Here is a 14,315-nt window from a genome sequence, read left to right as displayed (position 1 = left end):
CCGCGCCCTCCACGCCGCCAGGGGGCGCCCGAGAGCCGGAGGCGCGCCGCGCCGCCCCGCCCCCCTCCCCTCCCTCAGCCACCGCCCCTCCTGAGGGCTGCGGGAATGGCGGCGGAGGACGAGGCGGAGCTGAACTTGCTGGAGTGCCGGGTGTGCTTCGAGCGGTACGGCCCCGGCGGGCAGCGGCGGCCGCGGAACCTGCCCTGCGGGCACGTCCTCTGTGGAGGCTGCGTGGGGGCGCTGGGAGGCGCGGAGCGCCGGCGGTTGGAGTGTCCCTTCTGCCGAAGGGCCTGCGGTGCCGCCGAGACCAGTGACTGTCTGCCGCTGCTGCAGCTGCTGGAGGTGCTGGGCCCCGCCGGCGGCAGCGTCCCCTCAGCCTTGGGGAGGAGCGGCGGTGCAGGGGCGGTCGGGCCGGCCGCCGCGGGCCTCGGGCTCCGGTTGTCCCTGGGGGGCTGGGGGTCGCTGGTGAACCCCACCGGCGTGGCGGCCTGCCGGAGGTCGGGGTGCCTGGCAGTGTCGCACGATGGCAAGAAGAGGATCCACGTCTTCGGGCCGAGCGGATCCTGCCTGCAGCGGTTCGGGGAGCGGGGAGACGCGGGCAATGATATCAAGTACCCGCTTGATGTGGCGGTCACGGCGGACGGGCACGTGGTGGTCACCGACGGTGGGGATCGCTCCGTGAAGGCCTTTGATTTCGAGGGAAGGGGGGTCCTGGCTGTCCGGGAAGGTTTCTGTTTGCCCTGGGGCTTGGATGCCACCCCGGAGAGTGAAGTCATCCTGACTGACTCAGAGGCAGGTGCTCTCTACCGCTTGACTGCTGACTTCAGGCAGGGGAAATTAAAGAAGTGTCAGATGATCCAATCTCAGCTGATCAGCCCAAGAGGAGTTGCAGTCTCCCAGACCTCGGGTGCCATTGTGGTAATAGAGCACCTGAAAGCTCAAGGACCGAACAGTGGCAGCACTCGCATGAAGATATTCAGTGCCGAGATGGATCTCATCGGCCAGATGGATAGCTTCGGTCTGAACCTCATTTTCCCCTCTAAAATATATACTACAGCTGTGGCCTTTGACAAAGAGGATCGTGTTATAGTAACAGATGTCTGTGGCCAGGCCGTAATATGCTTAGGGAAACCTGAGGAGTTTCCCATCTTTAACCCTCTAATTAGCCACGGGCTTTCTTATCCTGTGGGACTGACTTACATGGCAAACAATTCCCTTGTCGTTTTAGACAGTGGTGATCATTCAATAAAAATATATAGCTCCACGTGAATGGGTTTAGATGCTGGCTGCTATGGGTTCAAGCTGCTTTTGGCCAAAAAGCATGCAAAGTTCTGATGTTAGTAGGCGCGTAGGAAGGAGGTATTTTCTGGGCTTTACCTAGAGTGAAATTGCCCTTTTTGACCAACATGCTGTGCTTCCTGCAAGACTTACATCACCTCTCTTGCCTGCCTGGGGAGAAGACCTGGCTGTTGCAGGCCGTAGTCCACAATGAATCAACCAAATCAATAATTTGGCATTTTAAAACTATTCCATGCCTTGACAACCAAACGTTTTTGGTACTTTTTGACAAGTAATAACAACGACATTTGGAATGGAGTAATCAAAGACTGGCACCTGGGAGAGAAAGAGATGCATCATTTGTTTGTGTTTCCCAACACGTAGTTTCTGTTGTTCTTCATTAATTATAGGTACATTCATGAGAGTGGCAGAATATCTGTTTCCAGGATTTGTGCACAAGAAAGGAGACTGGCTTGACAAAACGATAGGAGAAATGGAAGCTTCAGTTCAAGGTCGCCTGGATCCAGCTAAGATCATTGCGATGGAGGAGCTACCACTGGTAGTGAGCCACGTGAAGTGAATTGGTGCCCAAAGCCTGTTTTTTCCATACTGGGGAAGCGCATCTCTGGGAGCGCTCTTCTCCGTACGAGTTTGTACCCACCTTTCTTAGGGTTGTACTGGAGCACTTGGTCTTCCTGTGTAATGCACAAGTCTGTGTCTTTACCTAGACGTAGTTTGGTGTGTGGTTACCATCATGGGCAGCTTTCCCTAAAAGCCCCTTGAAGTGTTATTGTTTAGACCGTAATACTTCTGCGTATATAAAATTGAGTTGGCTGTGCTGCCAACACAGCTATGCTTGGGAGGTTTCCAGTACTGCCTGTCTCTGTCTTGTCATTAATATGGTACTTTTGTGCTCCAAACTCCAAGATTCAACTGAAAATTGAAACGTCGGTGAGAAGTAATAGAGAAAGGAGGATATAATCCTCATTTTTTTTTCCTAGCTTCCAAATAAGGTTTTGTTGATTGTGAATGCACAGGTGGTTTAGATCAGTTTGTATTTTCTTGAAAATGCTTTCACTCTGGACATGAGTTCTGTTGCCTTATTTATTGCACAGTAGAAATTAAGGTATATCTGATTTATTTTGAGAAGGATTTAACACCCCCACTAGAAGTCACTGCTGCGTTTTTAGGCATTTACCTGCTGCTAAAATGGTTACTTAGTGCAGTGTTAAAAGGAAGTTAGATATAAATGTAAATGCTATCTGAGGTAGAGACAAGTAGGTTAAAATGGCATAAAACTTTTGTGGTAATTTCTTTTATTTACTCACAGAAATCATTAATATTAACTAGCGTAGTTTGAAATTCACAGGCAATCTTTCTATTGGTAAATTTTTAATCTGGTTTTTGGTCTGACTTTAGGGCATTTAATAACTGCATGTGTTGCTGCACCGATGATTTGCCAAATACTTTAAACTGGAGCAGTTAGCCCTCTAATTCAGGCAATGTATTAATGTGTCTTATGTCAACATTTATATAAACAACAAAAAAAATCTATTAAATGCAGCTATTTGTAAGGGTTAGTTGAACAGTGACCTGCCAATAAAGTGTGATTTGCTTGTATATTGAATAATTTAGTGAATACTCCTTCTGTCTTTTTATCGTGGGTGTCTCTGTTACAATCCAATTTCTCTATTGCGGTTGCCCTGAGGACGGTTTCTTTTTTTTTATTTGGAGGTATCCTAAAGTTGTTGTAGGGTCATTTGTTGCTACTGAAAAATATATGGACCTGCACATTTGGTCTTTTCCAGCCTTCTCTACTGCCAGGCCACACATTAAGTGCCTTTGTGGGACAGAAATATTCTGTGGCTATTTTGCAGCGGGAGGTGTACAGCCTAGAACAGGAGCCTTCTTGAGGGATCAGGAAGGAAATTTACTCAATGAAGCAGCCCTGCAGATTATATATTCCTTTTTAGGTGCCAAGGAGACGTCTGTCTTTGAGGGATATAAAAACAATTAGGCAACACTTCCTTTGGGGAACTGCTGTGTTTCAAGACGCATGCAACACCATCGATGCTGTATTCATACATAATTAATAGTTTATTGCAGTAGCACTTCCTCTGAACCATCGGCTGTGAGCTTTCATCTCCTCCAACCTCTGTGTGCACCAGGAGCTTGGTTTTGCTACTGAGCTCATGGATGGGCAAATTTCCTTGTGCCTACTGCCATGTAGGCAACTTTCCAGCAGCATAAATGCCCGTTTTTAAATATTTGACTCATGCTCTTTTAGAATCCACAAAATCTCCCGTTGTTTCCCGTTCTGCTCCTGTCTGCTTTGGTACGTGACTGGAAATCACCTGATGTTTGGGTTTGTAAGCAAAATAAACTTTGTGCCTTTATTCTCCCTAGTTTGCTTTATGCCATCTCTTGGCTCTGCTTTACTACCTGCTGAAAGCACATGTAGACTTTTTCTGTGACTGATGTCACTATTTTCCTTTTCCTACAAAGCTTGGTGCTTAGTGTTGTACAACACTGCATCAAAGACACCCTTACATTCTCTCTTAATTCATTTGATGCAGGTGCCCACATTGAGAAGCCATAAAAACCTTTTTTTATTGTCATGGTTTGATGGGGAGGGGGAGGTTCTGGTGGCAGAAGCTGGCCGCCTGATCGGACTCCCATCCCCCTCAAGGCTTGAGCCAATCAGTGCCTCCGCAAATTGCCCTATTTATGTTGGGACAAAGGAACCGGAAAGGTGTGCCTTTGCCCAGGAGTGAAGAGAGGGGAGGAGGGTGCTGCCCCCCTTCCTGGCACCCGGCTGGGCGGCGGCCCGGGCCGGGACAGTGCCACCCGCTGAGGATGGCGGCAGCAGAGCCACCGGGGGAACTCAGGGAGAGCCCTGCTCCCGGAGTGCCTGCCGGGCCGAGTTCACCCAGAGAGGACTGAGATCTGAGAGAAACGGTCACACCGACACCAGGTCAGCGAAGATGGAACGGGACGAGGTGTGCCGGAGCTGAGTTTCCCCTGCAACCGGTGGCGAGATGGCTAGTGGCCCCTTTGCAGCCATGGCAGTCCCGGGGGAGCAGAGACCCACTCGCAGCCTGTGGAGAACCCACGTCGGAGAAGAGATGCCTGGGCGTGGGACGACCCCCATCGGTGGGGAGGTGTTTTGTTTAGAGGAGAAGCCTGAGCCTGAGGACAGTCGTGAAGCATGGGCACAGGTAGAGACGCATTTATGTGGGAACTACGGCTGGTCCGCGGATCCCAGGACAGAAGATGAAGAAACTGGCCTTGGAGAAATTGCTGTGTACCCCTGCAGATCTGAAAACTCCCTGAACAGAAGTGGAAAACAACTTGCAGGTGCCTGGGAGAGCTAGGGAGCCGTAAGATAAAGAGGAACTGTATGATAAGAGACTGGACTGTGTTTTTGCACTAATTGTGTGATGTAATGAATTTGGCTTAAGTTATGTAGAGTGCGTGATCACCAATCATGTATTAGGCTAAGGCGCGTGAACAGCTGTAGTTAACCAACCACCTAATTGCTTATATCACGTGCACTGCTAGAATTAGTATAAAGGCGTGCTGGAACTTGCAAGGGGGGATTAATTAATTATATAATAAATCAATACTGCTTGAACCTGTGTATGTCGTGTCCGTCTCAACAGCGACATACAGCAACACATTTACACATTTAAAGTCTATATGATGACCCCCGCTGAAGCAAGTGGCAACAACTCCCTAAGAATCCGAGACTGTGGTAAAGCCCACACCTGGAGCAATCTGTTGGGGAAGGATTGCATCTTGCGGGTAGGACTCACACTAGAGAAGTTTGTGGATTTTTCCTCGTGAGTAGGGGATCCATTGGAGCAAGGGAAAATGGTGTAAAGACTCCTCCTCCTTTAAGAGAGGAGCGGCAGTAACAACATGGAATGAACTGACCTGCGCTCCCCCATTCCCTGCCCCACTGGGGGGAGGAGGTAGAGCCGGGAAGAAAAGAGAAAGGGGGGTGGGGAGGTGTTGTTTTTAAGATGTGGCCTTGTTTTCTTTTTATCCTTTTAAGTAACTGGTTTTGCTTGTCTTTATTCTTTTAAGTAACTGTTAATAAATTGTTTTGCTTTCAGAAAGCTGAGTCTGTTTTGCCTGGGACCATGGTTGGTGGGTGCTCCCTCTGTTCTTGTCTCGACCCCCAGTTCTTTTATTATATTTTTTCTCCTCTCTCACTTTACTGGAGTGAGAGAGCAGCTGTGTGGAGTTTAGTTGCCAGATTGGCCTAAAACCACAACATTTATATATGGTTTTTATGTTTATTTTTTAATATGTTTTATAAAACCACATATTTAAAATTGAGTTCTTCAGCGTATATGGGAAAATGCAGCAGTAAACCTGAAATCCTTCTTTTGTCACACAAGAGAATTTAAGAGCTAATGGGAGACAGAGATCCACTAATATGCTGAAGCCTTTGACATTTTTACTTACTCTTGCCTCTTCCTTTATGCATATATGCTCATTTCCCCTATAGCTACTGTAGATATCTGTTGCCTTCTGGATGATACCTTAATGCCATCTGCTTTTCAAAGGCCCAGGGGACGCATACTGCTCCTATCCATTGGGAAATCCATTGTAATTTAGTCACAGACTCCAACAGAATGAAAACTTGCGTTCTGAGAGCGGGATGGCCAAGGGCGAGGGGCCCATACTTGAACAGGTATCATGAGGGAGGTGATGCTTTTGGGGTCTGACTGGATAGATACAGATGCATGCTTACATTTGGAAAAGAGTGGTGGCCATTTAATCTAGAAAGCAACGTGAGACTGTGTCTGGTTGCTTCAGTGATAATTACCCTTGCATTTATTAAAAAAAAAAAAAGAACGTAAACTAAACTTTCATAACCCTCTGCACCTCATGCTTTAACAATTTGGATTAAAAACAAATTAATAAACAAAACAAAAAATTAAAATAAATAAATATAATAAAAATATATTTAAAATTAAATATAATAAAAGGATATAATAGGCAGTACTCCCCTAATGTCACCTCTTCAGCCCCTGCTATAGATTGCTGTTCCTACTTGGTTTATTTTTAAGCACTGATCTTAAGTTGCTGTCCTTGCATAAAAACACACCAGGGTATGTTTACAGTGTTTAAGAATAAAGGAGTCAGGGGAGTTCCAGAAATGTGTGTCGAAATTGCATCCTGTAGCATACATACTGTTTTGCTTGTGAACAAAATAATTTTAGATAAAGAATATAATAATTTTTTTTTCCACTTGGTGAATAAAAAGATGAAAGAAATACAGAAAAAAGAACAAAGTAAAATTTACTAAATTTTGGCCATTGCCCATTTGACCATCTGTCCGTTCCCTCCAGCCACATTGCTGTGCATAGATTCATAGATTCATAGATTTCTAGGTTGGAAAAGACCTTAGAGATCATCGAGTCCAACCATCCCTAATCCCCATTAAACCATATCCTCAAGTAGATCATCCACCCTATTCTTAAACACATCCAGGGATGGGGACTCAACCACCTCCCTGGGCAGCCTATTCCAGTGGCTGACAACCCTTTCAGAGAAGAAATTCTTTCTAACATCCAACCTGAATCTCCCCTGACTAAGCTTATGCCCATTTCCTCTTGTTCTATCACCCATCACTAATGTAAAGAGTCCTTCCCCTACCTCCCCACCATCTTTTCTCAAGTATTTATAGGCCGTAATCAGGTCTCCCCTCAGCCTCCTCTTCTCCAGGCTAAACAGCCCCAACTCCCTCAGCCTCTCTTCATAAGTTTTATTTTCCAGCCCCTTGACCAGTTTAGTCGCCCTTCTTTGGACTCGCTCCAGGAGCTCAATATCTCTCTTAAAGCGAGGGGCCCAAAACTGGACACAATATTCCAGGTGCAGCCTCACCAGTGCCGAGTACAGGGGCAGGATCACTTCCCTATTCCTGCTGGTTACACTATTCTGGATACATGCCAGTATCCCATTGGCCTTTTTGGCCACCTGGGCACACTGCTGGCTCATATCAAGCCGGTAGTCAACCAACACCCCCAGGTCCTTCTCCGCCAGGCAGCTCTCCAGCCACTCTTCCCCGAGCCTGTAGCGATGCTTGGGGTTTTTATACCCCAAGTGAAGGACTCTGCACTTGGCCTTATTAAAGCTCATGCCATTGGCCTCAGCCCAACGATCCAGCCTGTTCAAATCCCTCTGAAGGGCCTCCCTACCCTCGAGCAGATCGACACAGCCTCCCAGCTTGGTGTCGTCCGCAAATTTACTGAGGGTACGAGGCATGTCAGTTGGATGTTTATATTTTCACAAAGTGTGGGCATAACACTACCATAGCATTTTTTTAGCGTGGTGTTATGGTTTGAAGTGTGGGGGGAGGTCCGGGTGGCAGAAGCTGCCCATCACACCGGACTCCCGTCCCCCTCGGGGCTTGAGCCAATCGGCGCCTCTGCGAATTGCCCTATTTACGTCGGAACAAAGGAACTGGAAAGGTGTGCCTTTGCCCGGGAGCAAGGAGACCGGAGGGGGGACGGCCCCCACTCCCGGCCGGGCCGGTGGCCTGGGCTGGGCCGGGCCTGTGCCCGCTCCGTGCCGGTGCCCGCCCCGTCGAGGATGGCGGCGGCGGAGGCACTTGGGGAACTCGGGGAGAGCCCCGCTCCTGGGGCGCCCACTGGGCCGAGTTCACCCAGAAAGGACTGAAAGCTAAGAGAAACGGCCACACACATAAGAGGTCAGTGAAGATGGAACGGAACAACGTGTGCCGCGGCTGAGTCCCCCTTGTGAGCAGCCTCTTTGCAACCAGCCCTCGGTGGAGCAAGCAGAGACCCACTCACAGCCCGTGGAGGACCCATGTCGAGAAGAGATGCCAGAGCCAGAGTACGGTACGCATCTAGAGTCCGTGGGATGACCCCCGCCGATGGGGAGGTGCTTTGTTAAAGGAGATGCCTGAGCCTGAGACTATTGTGAATGATGGGCACAGGTCGAGGTGCATTTACGCATTTTGCATTTACGCATCTAAGTCTGTACGGAGGCGCATTTAAGGTCGATATAACAACCCACGCCGGAGCGCATTTAAAGTCTGTATGATGACCCACGCCAGAGCGAGTGGCTACAGCTCCTTAAAAGTCCAGGACTGGTAAAGCCCGCGCTTGGGGCAAATCCGATGGGGTAAGGATTTGCCTCCCAGTGGGCAGGATTCACGCTTTCGCCGTGAGTAGGGGATCCACTGGATCAAGGGACAATGGTGTAAGGACTCCTTTTCCTTTAAGAGAAGCGGCAGTAACAGCACGGAATGAACTGACCTGCACTCCCCCATTCCCTGCCCCCTGCGCCGCTGGGGGGAGGAGGTAGAGCCGGGAAGTAGAGGCAAAGGGGGGGGGAGTGGTGTTGTTTTTAAGACCTGGCCTTGTTTTCTTGTTATCCTCTTAAGTAACCGTTTTTGTTTGCTTTTCTCTTTCTAGGTAGCTGTTAATAAATAATTTTGCTTTAAGAAAAAAGCCTCTTTTGCCCGGGACCGTGGTTGGTGGGTGCTCCTCTGTTCCTGTCTCGATCCTCAGCTCTTTTATTACATTTTTCTCCTCTCCATTTTACTGGGGTGGGAGAGCTGCGTGGGGTTTAGTTGCTGGATCAGCCTAACCCACGACACATGGACTGATTTCAGGTGAAGAGGGGACCTCCTGTAATGTCCAGCCCTCAGACCACTCAGAATTTTATGGAGGAGGATCCACCAAAACGATGGCCTTGAATACAGGAGACCTTTCCTTTCTGGAAGGGTTGACAGACATTAAAAAGCAGCTTTCTGCCCTGGGGCCATGGGTTTTGGTGCTATTTGCAACCTGCACAGGGGGAATTTTCCTTCATTTCTTTCTCTTCATTGCTTGGTTGTTTTTTTCCTGACTTCTCAGAGGCCCGTCTCTATAGTTTACAAGTCACCTGTGAGTCAGCTTGCCTCCACAGGAGTATCATATAACTGAAGCAAAAACATACAGATTTGGCAAAATTAACTCTACACCTCAGACTTCATTCAGACATCTCAGCAGGAGTGACAGATCCTTCAAAAAGCAGCAAGTGCCTGAGGCCTGGCCCCTGTGTAGACAGTTTAAATTTACCGATGATAGATTTTCTCCCCTTATTACCTTTGGTTCCCCTGTAAGTCTGCCAGGAGCCCCTATGTAGAATCCACTGCCCTACTCTAGAAAAGTCTGGTGGGAAAAGTCTCGCAAGAGAGTGCCTTTTCCAACCGTCTTGTCAGGTCTGTCGTGCGGTTTCGTGCTCAGCCCTCTCCAGCCCCAGCCCCAGCAGTTGCTGGTTGAATTGCCAGCTCATCTGATGCAGCAGGCTCTTGGTTTGGCCAGCTGTGTCCAAACGTCCTTCCATCTCAAGGGAAGATCTTCCAGGTCGAATGTATAGCCCCCAGCAACAGAGGGGCTTTCTCCTGACCTTGCCTTGTTTTAACTGGATGTGACGGCTGCAGAGCCAGCGCAAAGGTGCAAACGAGGCTCTGGAAACAAAGCAGAGGTTACCATCTGCAATAGGTACATACAGAGTTCGAAATTGCTGAAAGAATTCAAAATTTGTCATGTCACATGTGCGGTCACTGACCGTAAAGAGCAACAGGCCAGGCAGACCTGAAATAAGGTCTCAGTCTGCCTCTGCAGGCAATGCCCAGGCACTGCTGGGCAGAAGTTTGGCTCAGCCCCACTGGACATGAGCTAAGAACATGTTCGGTTTGCTGGATTTCTCTTCAGCAAACCTTTCTGCTACTGAATGCGATGGGGAATTATTATCATTACCTGCATGTAAAAATTCCAAATATACAAAACATGTAAATCTTTACACTTGAAATGTAATAACCCAACGACCCACACAGCATTTCTCCCTCCGCCATGTGCTGCTGTGGGTCATACAGCGGTCCAGGGGGAAGGAAGACTTAGAAGTTCTGTGTTTCCGGCATTGACCATGCCCGTGTTCCACATGACACTTCCAACTTCATTATCTCAACTAAATGTGCTAATAACAACATGTTCAGATTTGACACTGTTACGTAAACGTACAGGCTTTCTCTAGAGTCCTTCCTTAGAATAACTCGTTTGATTCTCTGGGCCAGCTTCAAAGCTGTCTAATGCTGGAGAGGTCCTCAGCAAGCAGATGACGCATTGCACTTAGCCTTTTTCTCACCACCACTTTCCAAGAGTTTTACAGCTATTTTTGAACTTGCCACTCCAACCTGCCTTTGAGGCAAATGTGATACAAATGTCCCGGCCCTGCAGCTGCAGGCAGGAGAGCTGAGAATCAAGGGAAGCCCTTGGCAGACTGGAGACTAGATCTCAAACTTCCCATTACAGGGTTGGTGCTTGTGCTGGGTTCGTGTGGTAGGGTTTTGGTAGCAGGGGATGGGCTACAGAGGTGGCCCCTGTGAGAAGAAAGCTGCTAGAAGCTTCCCCAGCTCCAAGGTGGACCCACCTCTGGCCAGGGCCAAGCCAGTCAGCCTCTATGCAAATAACATATTTAAGAAGGGACAAAGAAACCCGCACCATGCAGGACCTGGAGTGAAGAGAGGGGGGAGGCGGGGGCTGGCCCCCCCAGCCTCTCGAACAGGCAGCTGCCCATGGTGGGCCACCGCCACTCAACTGGAGATGGCTGTGGCAGCATGACTTGGAGAGTGCCCCCCTCCCAGGGCGCTCGCTGGGCCGAGCTCATACAGCCGGGACTGCCAAGGTGTGTCAGGCACAGCATGGCTGCAGAGGAGAGAGGACAGAAATGTGAGAGAAACGACCACACAGACACCAGGTCAGTGAAGGTGGAGTGGGAGGAGGTGTGTCAGAGGTGACATTCCCCTGCAGCCCATGGTGAGTTGGCAGGTGGCCCCTCTGCAGCCCATGGAGATTAATGGTGGAGCAGAGACCCACCCGCAGCCCATGGGAGAGGACCCCAGACTGGAGCAGACACCTGCACTCAAAGGAGTTCGTAAAGGACTGTCTCCATGGGAAGGACCTCCCACACTGCTGGAGATTGGCACTGGAGCAGAGACGCATCTGCAGTCTGTGGGAGAGGGACTCCACAGCAGAGCAGGTGGCTGCGCCCTAAGAAGCTGTGACTCCATGGAAAAAGCCACGCTGGTCCAGTCTGATGGGTAAAGATTGCATTCTGTGGGAAGGGCTCACATCAGAGAAGTTTGTGAAGAGCTGTCTCCTGTGGGAAGGGGCCCCACATTGGAGCAGGGAAAGAGTGTGAGGAAGGAGCAGCAGAAACAGCATGTGATGAACCTGCAACCCCCATTCCCCATCCCCCTGTGCTGCTGGGGAGAGGAGGTAGAGCTGGGAAGAAGGGAGGGGTGGAGGGAAGGTGTTTTAAAGATCTGGCTTTGTTTCTCATTATCTTCTCTAATATAATTGGTAATGAATTAAATTGTTTTTGTTCCCCAAGTCAAGTCTGTTTTGCCCATGACCGTAACTGGTGGGTGCTCCCTCCCTGTCCTTGTCTGGACCCTCAGGCCTTTCACTGTGTTTTCTCCTCCCCATCATACCAGGGGAGGGGAGGAGTGAGCAAGTGGCTGCGTGGTGCTTAGTTGCCAGCTGGGCTAAACCATGACAGTGCCTTAATAAAACAGGGAGAGTCTGTGTTTAATTATCCTCTTGTCTGGGAGTTCCCTTCCTGATTCTGGAAGAAGTTTTGACATTTTACTAATGATCTTCTTGTTACTAATTCCTTTAGTGTGTCCTACAAATCATTAAAATTAATGCTTTTCTAAACCATAACATATTCCTAGATAATTGCTTCCAGTGTGCTCCACAAAGGTGCATGGTTTCAACATTTTTAAATGCTCTGTAAGGAGGTGTACTGCTGTGAAGCCCCACTCCAGTGATCAAGTTACTTATTTCATGTTGAGGATAGAAAAGAGGAGATTGACTCTGAATGGAGAAAAAATTAATGAAAGGTGTCAGTGACTTAAGCAGAGGGCGAACTCCACAAAGTCAGAGCACAGAGCACACCCGTCATTCCAGTAAAGGGAATGCATTCTTAAGAGGTGAAGCATGGAGCTGTTGGAGTGGGTCCAGAGGAGGCCACGAAGATGATCTGAGGGCTGGAGCACCTCTGCTATGAAGACAGGCTGAGAGAGTTGGGGCTGTTCAGTCTGGAGAAGAGAAGGCTCTGGGGTGATCTTATAGCAGCTTTCCAGTACTTAAAGGGGCTATAAAAAAGCTGGAGAATGGCTTTTGACAAGGGTGTATGGTGATAGGACACGGGGCAATGGCTTTAAACTGAAAGAGAGCAGATTTAGATTAGATATAAGGAAGAAATTTTTCACTCAGAGGGTAGTGAGGCACTGGAACAGGTTGCCCAGAGAAGCTGTGGCTGCCCCATCCCTGGAGGTGTTCAAGGCCAGGTCGGATGAGGGTTTGAGCAACCTGGTGTAGTGTAAGGTGTCCCTGCCCATGGCAGAGGGGTTGGAACCAGATGATCTTTGAGGTCCCTTCCAACCCAAACCATTCTGTGATTCTATGATTTCAGCCTGGAAAATGGACAAGATGACAAAGGTCACCTCTTGACTAGCATTGACCTCTGGCAGGGGAATAACCAACATTTGAACAGATTTCCCAGCCACAATTAGGCACTTTTCAGACAGTAATCCTTAGGAGAGCTATCTGTTACTTCCAGCTCTGTAGTTGTAGTCAAAATCTGTGGGAAATGAAGATCTGGAGCAAACTAAGCATTTTAGGGAAGCATGCTCCCTGTAATTGAATAAATACATATATAGCATTTTTTTAAAGATCCCTCTTAATGTAGGCAATTCTTGTTCTTTGGTCACAGGTGAACACTATATGGGCAGTGAGCTGAGGTGAGAAGAACTTCTGCTTTCATAGAATACATTTTTTTTTAAATCAGGAAAATATTGCTAGTTAGAAGATTCTGTAAACCATTTTAAATATTCTAAATATAGTGATACACTTTGTAATATATAAAGGGTAGGCAATTTTAAGCAGGATATAGAATTAGAGAGAGAAAATTATAGCTGGGAAAAATGAAATAATTTATTTTGAGAAAACTGTGAAGATAGGGGAAAAAAAGTCCTTTATCAACGTTTGCTTTTAAAACTTCTCATACAAAGAAGATGATCTTGAAAAAACTATCACACCTACATAATCAAAGGAGGTAATTCAATTACTGTTTCTTGTTCCAGTTATAAATAGATAAAAGATAAAGCCTATATAAAAGTATTAATGCTCGCCTAGCATGATTTCCTGAACAATATGGACTATGGAATTTAACCAGTATTAACCAGTATTTAGTAACTACTGACCTGTATTGAAAGTAAGAAACAAAGAATAATTGTGTCTTATACTATCACAGACTAAGGAGCTAACATGAGAAGAAATATAATGTCATTAAAGGCATGCTTTTAAGAAATCTATTGAAAAGAGTCGGATTAAATATTAAAAATTTATAATCATCTTCATATAAAAAGGATGTGCCTGGCTCCCTAATTTGTCATTGTCCCTAATTAGGAAGGAAGTAGGGCTCTTCTGAGTTCTGCACCAACCTCCACTCAACTTACAGCATGATATTACGGAGCCAGAAGTATTTCAAATACGTGTATTAGTCTTTTTCTATTCTTATTATTCCTTAAAGTGACTTGTTTGAGTTGAGGCTTGCTCTGTCACACATAGTTTATCTGTGCAGTCATGAGTCCTGCCGATGGAATTGTCCACATAAATAAACGCTGCAGGACTGGGCTTGAAGTCAGGGAGATTCAGGCTAGTGCAGAGGTTTGCCCTGGAGAAGTCTCTGCAGCAGACTTTATTGTGACAATTCCTCAGAACACCGCTTTGGGTTTTTTCATGTGCTGAAAGCCCTGCCCATGTTTAGAATATATCGTAACTAATTAGGACTTACTTTCGACATCAGAAATCTTTTGTGAAACAAACTCAGGGTAATGGTTTAACTTTTCTTATTTATTTCTTTGTAACAGACTGGACCCTTGCCTGGTTCCTCAGAGTCCATCAGACTAAGTGGATCAGTACCACACCTCATTCTGGGATGTG

The 14,315-nt window shown here is 47.5% G+C and overlaps 1 protein-coding gene across 1 annotated transcript; it reads left to right on the top strand.

The window, feature by feature from the left end:
• The first annotated feature begins 105 nt into the window (after window positions 1-105).
• On the top strand, window positions 106-3,918 carry NHLRC1 (NHL repeat containing E3 ubiquitin protein ligase 1). Its single transcript, XM_086609004.1, has one exon. The coding sequence runs from the start codon at window positions 106-108 to the stop codon at window positions 1,267-1,269; it is 1,164 nt and encodes a 387-aa protein (XP_086465130.1). The 3' UTR covers window positions 1,270-3,918.
• The last annotated feature ends 10,397 nt before the right edge of the window (window positions 3,919-14,315 follow it).

The sequence above is a fragment of the Tauraco erythrolophus genome, chromosome 3 (genome assembly GCF_009769465.1).
Source record: "Tauraco erythrolophus isolate bTauEry1 chromosome 3, bTauEry1.pri, whole genome shotgun sequence".
NCBI lineage: Eukaryota > Metazoa > Chordata > Aves > Musophagiformes > Musophagidae > Tauraco > Tauraco erythrolophus.
The sequence above is the reverse complement of the archived record's forward strand: the minus strand, read 5'-3'. Positions and strand labels throughout refer to the sequence as shown.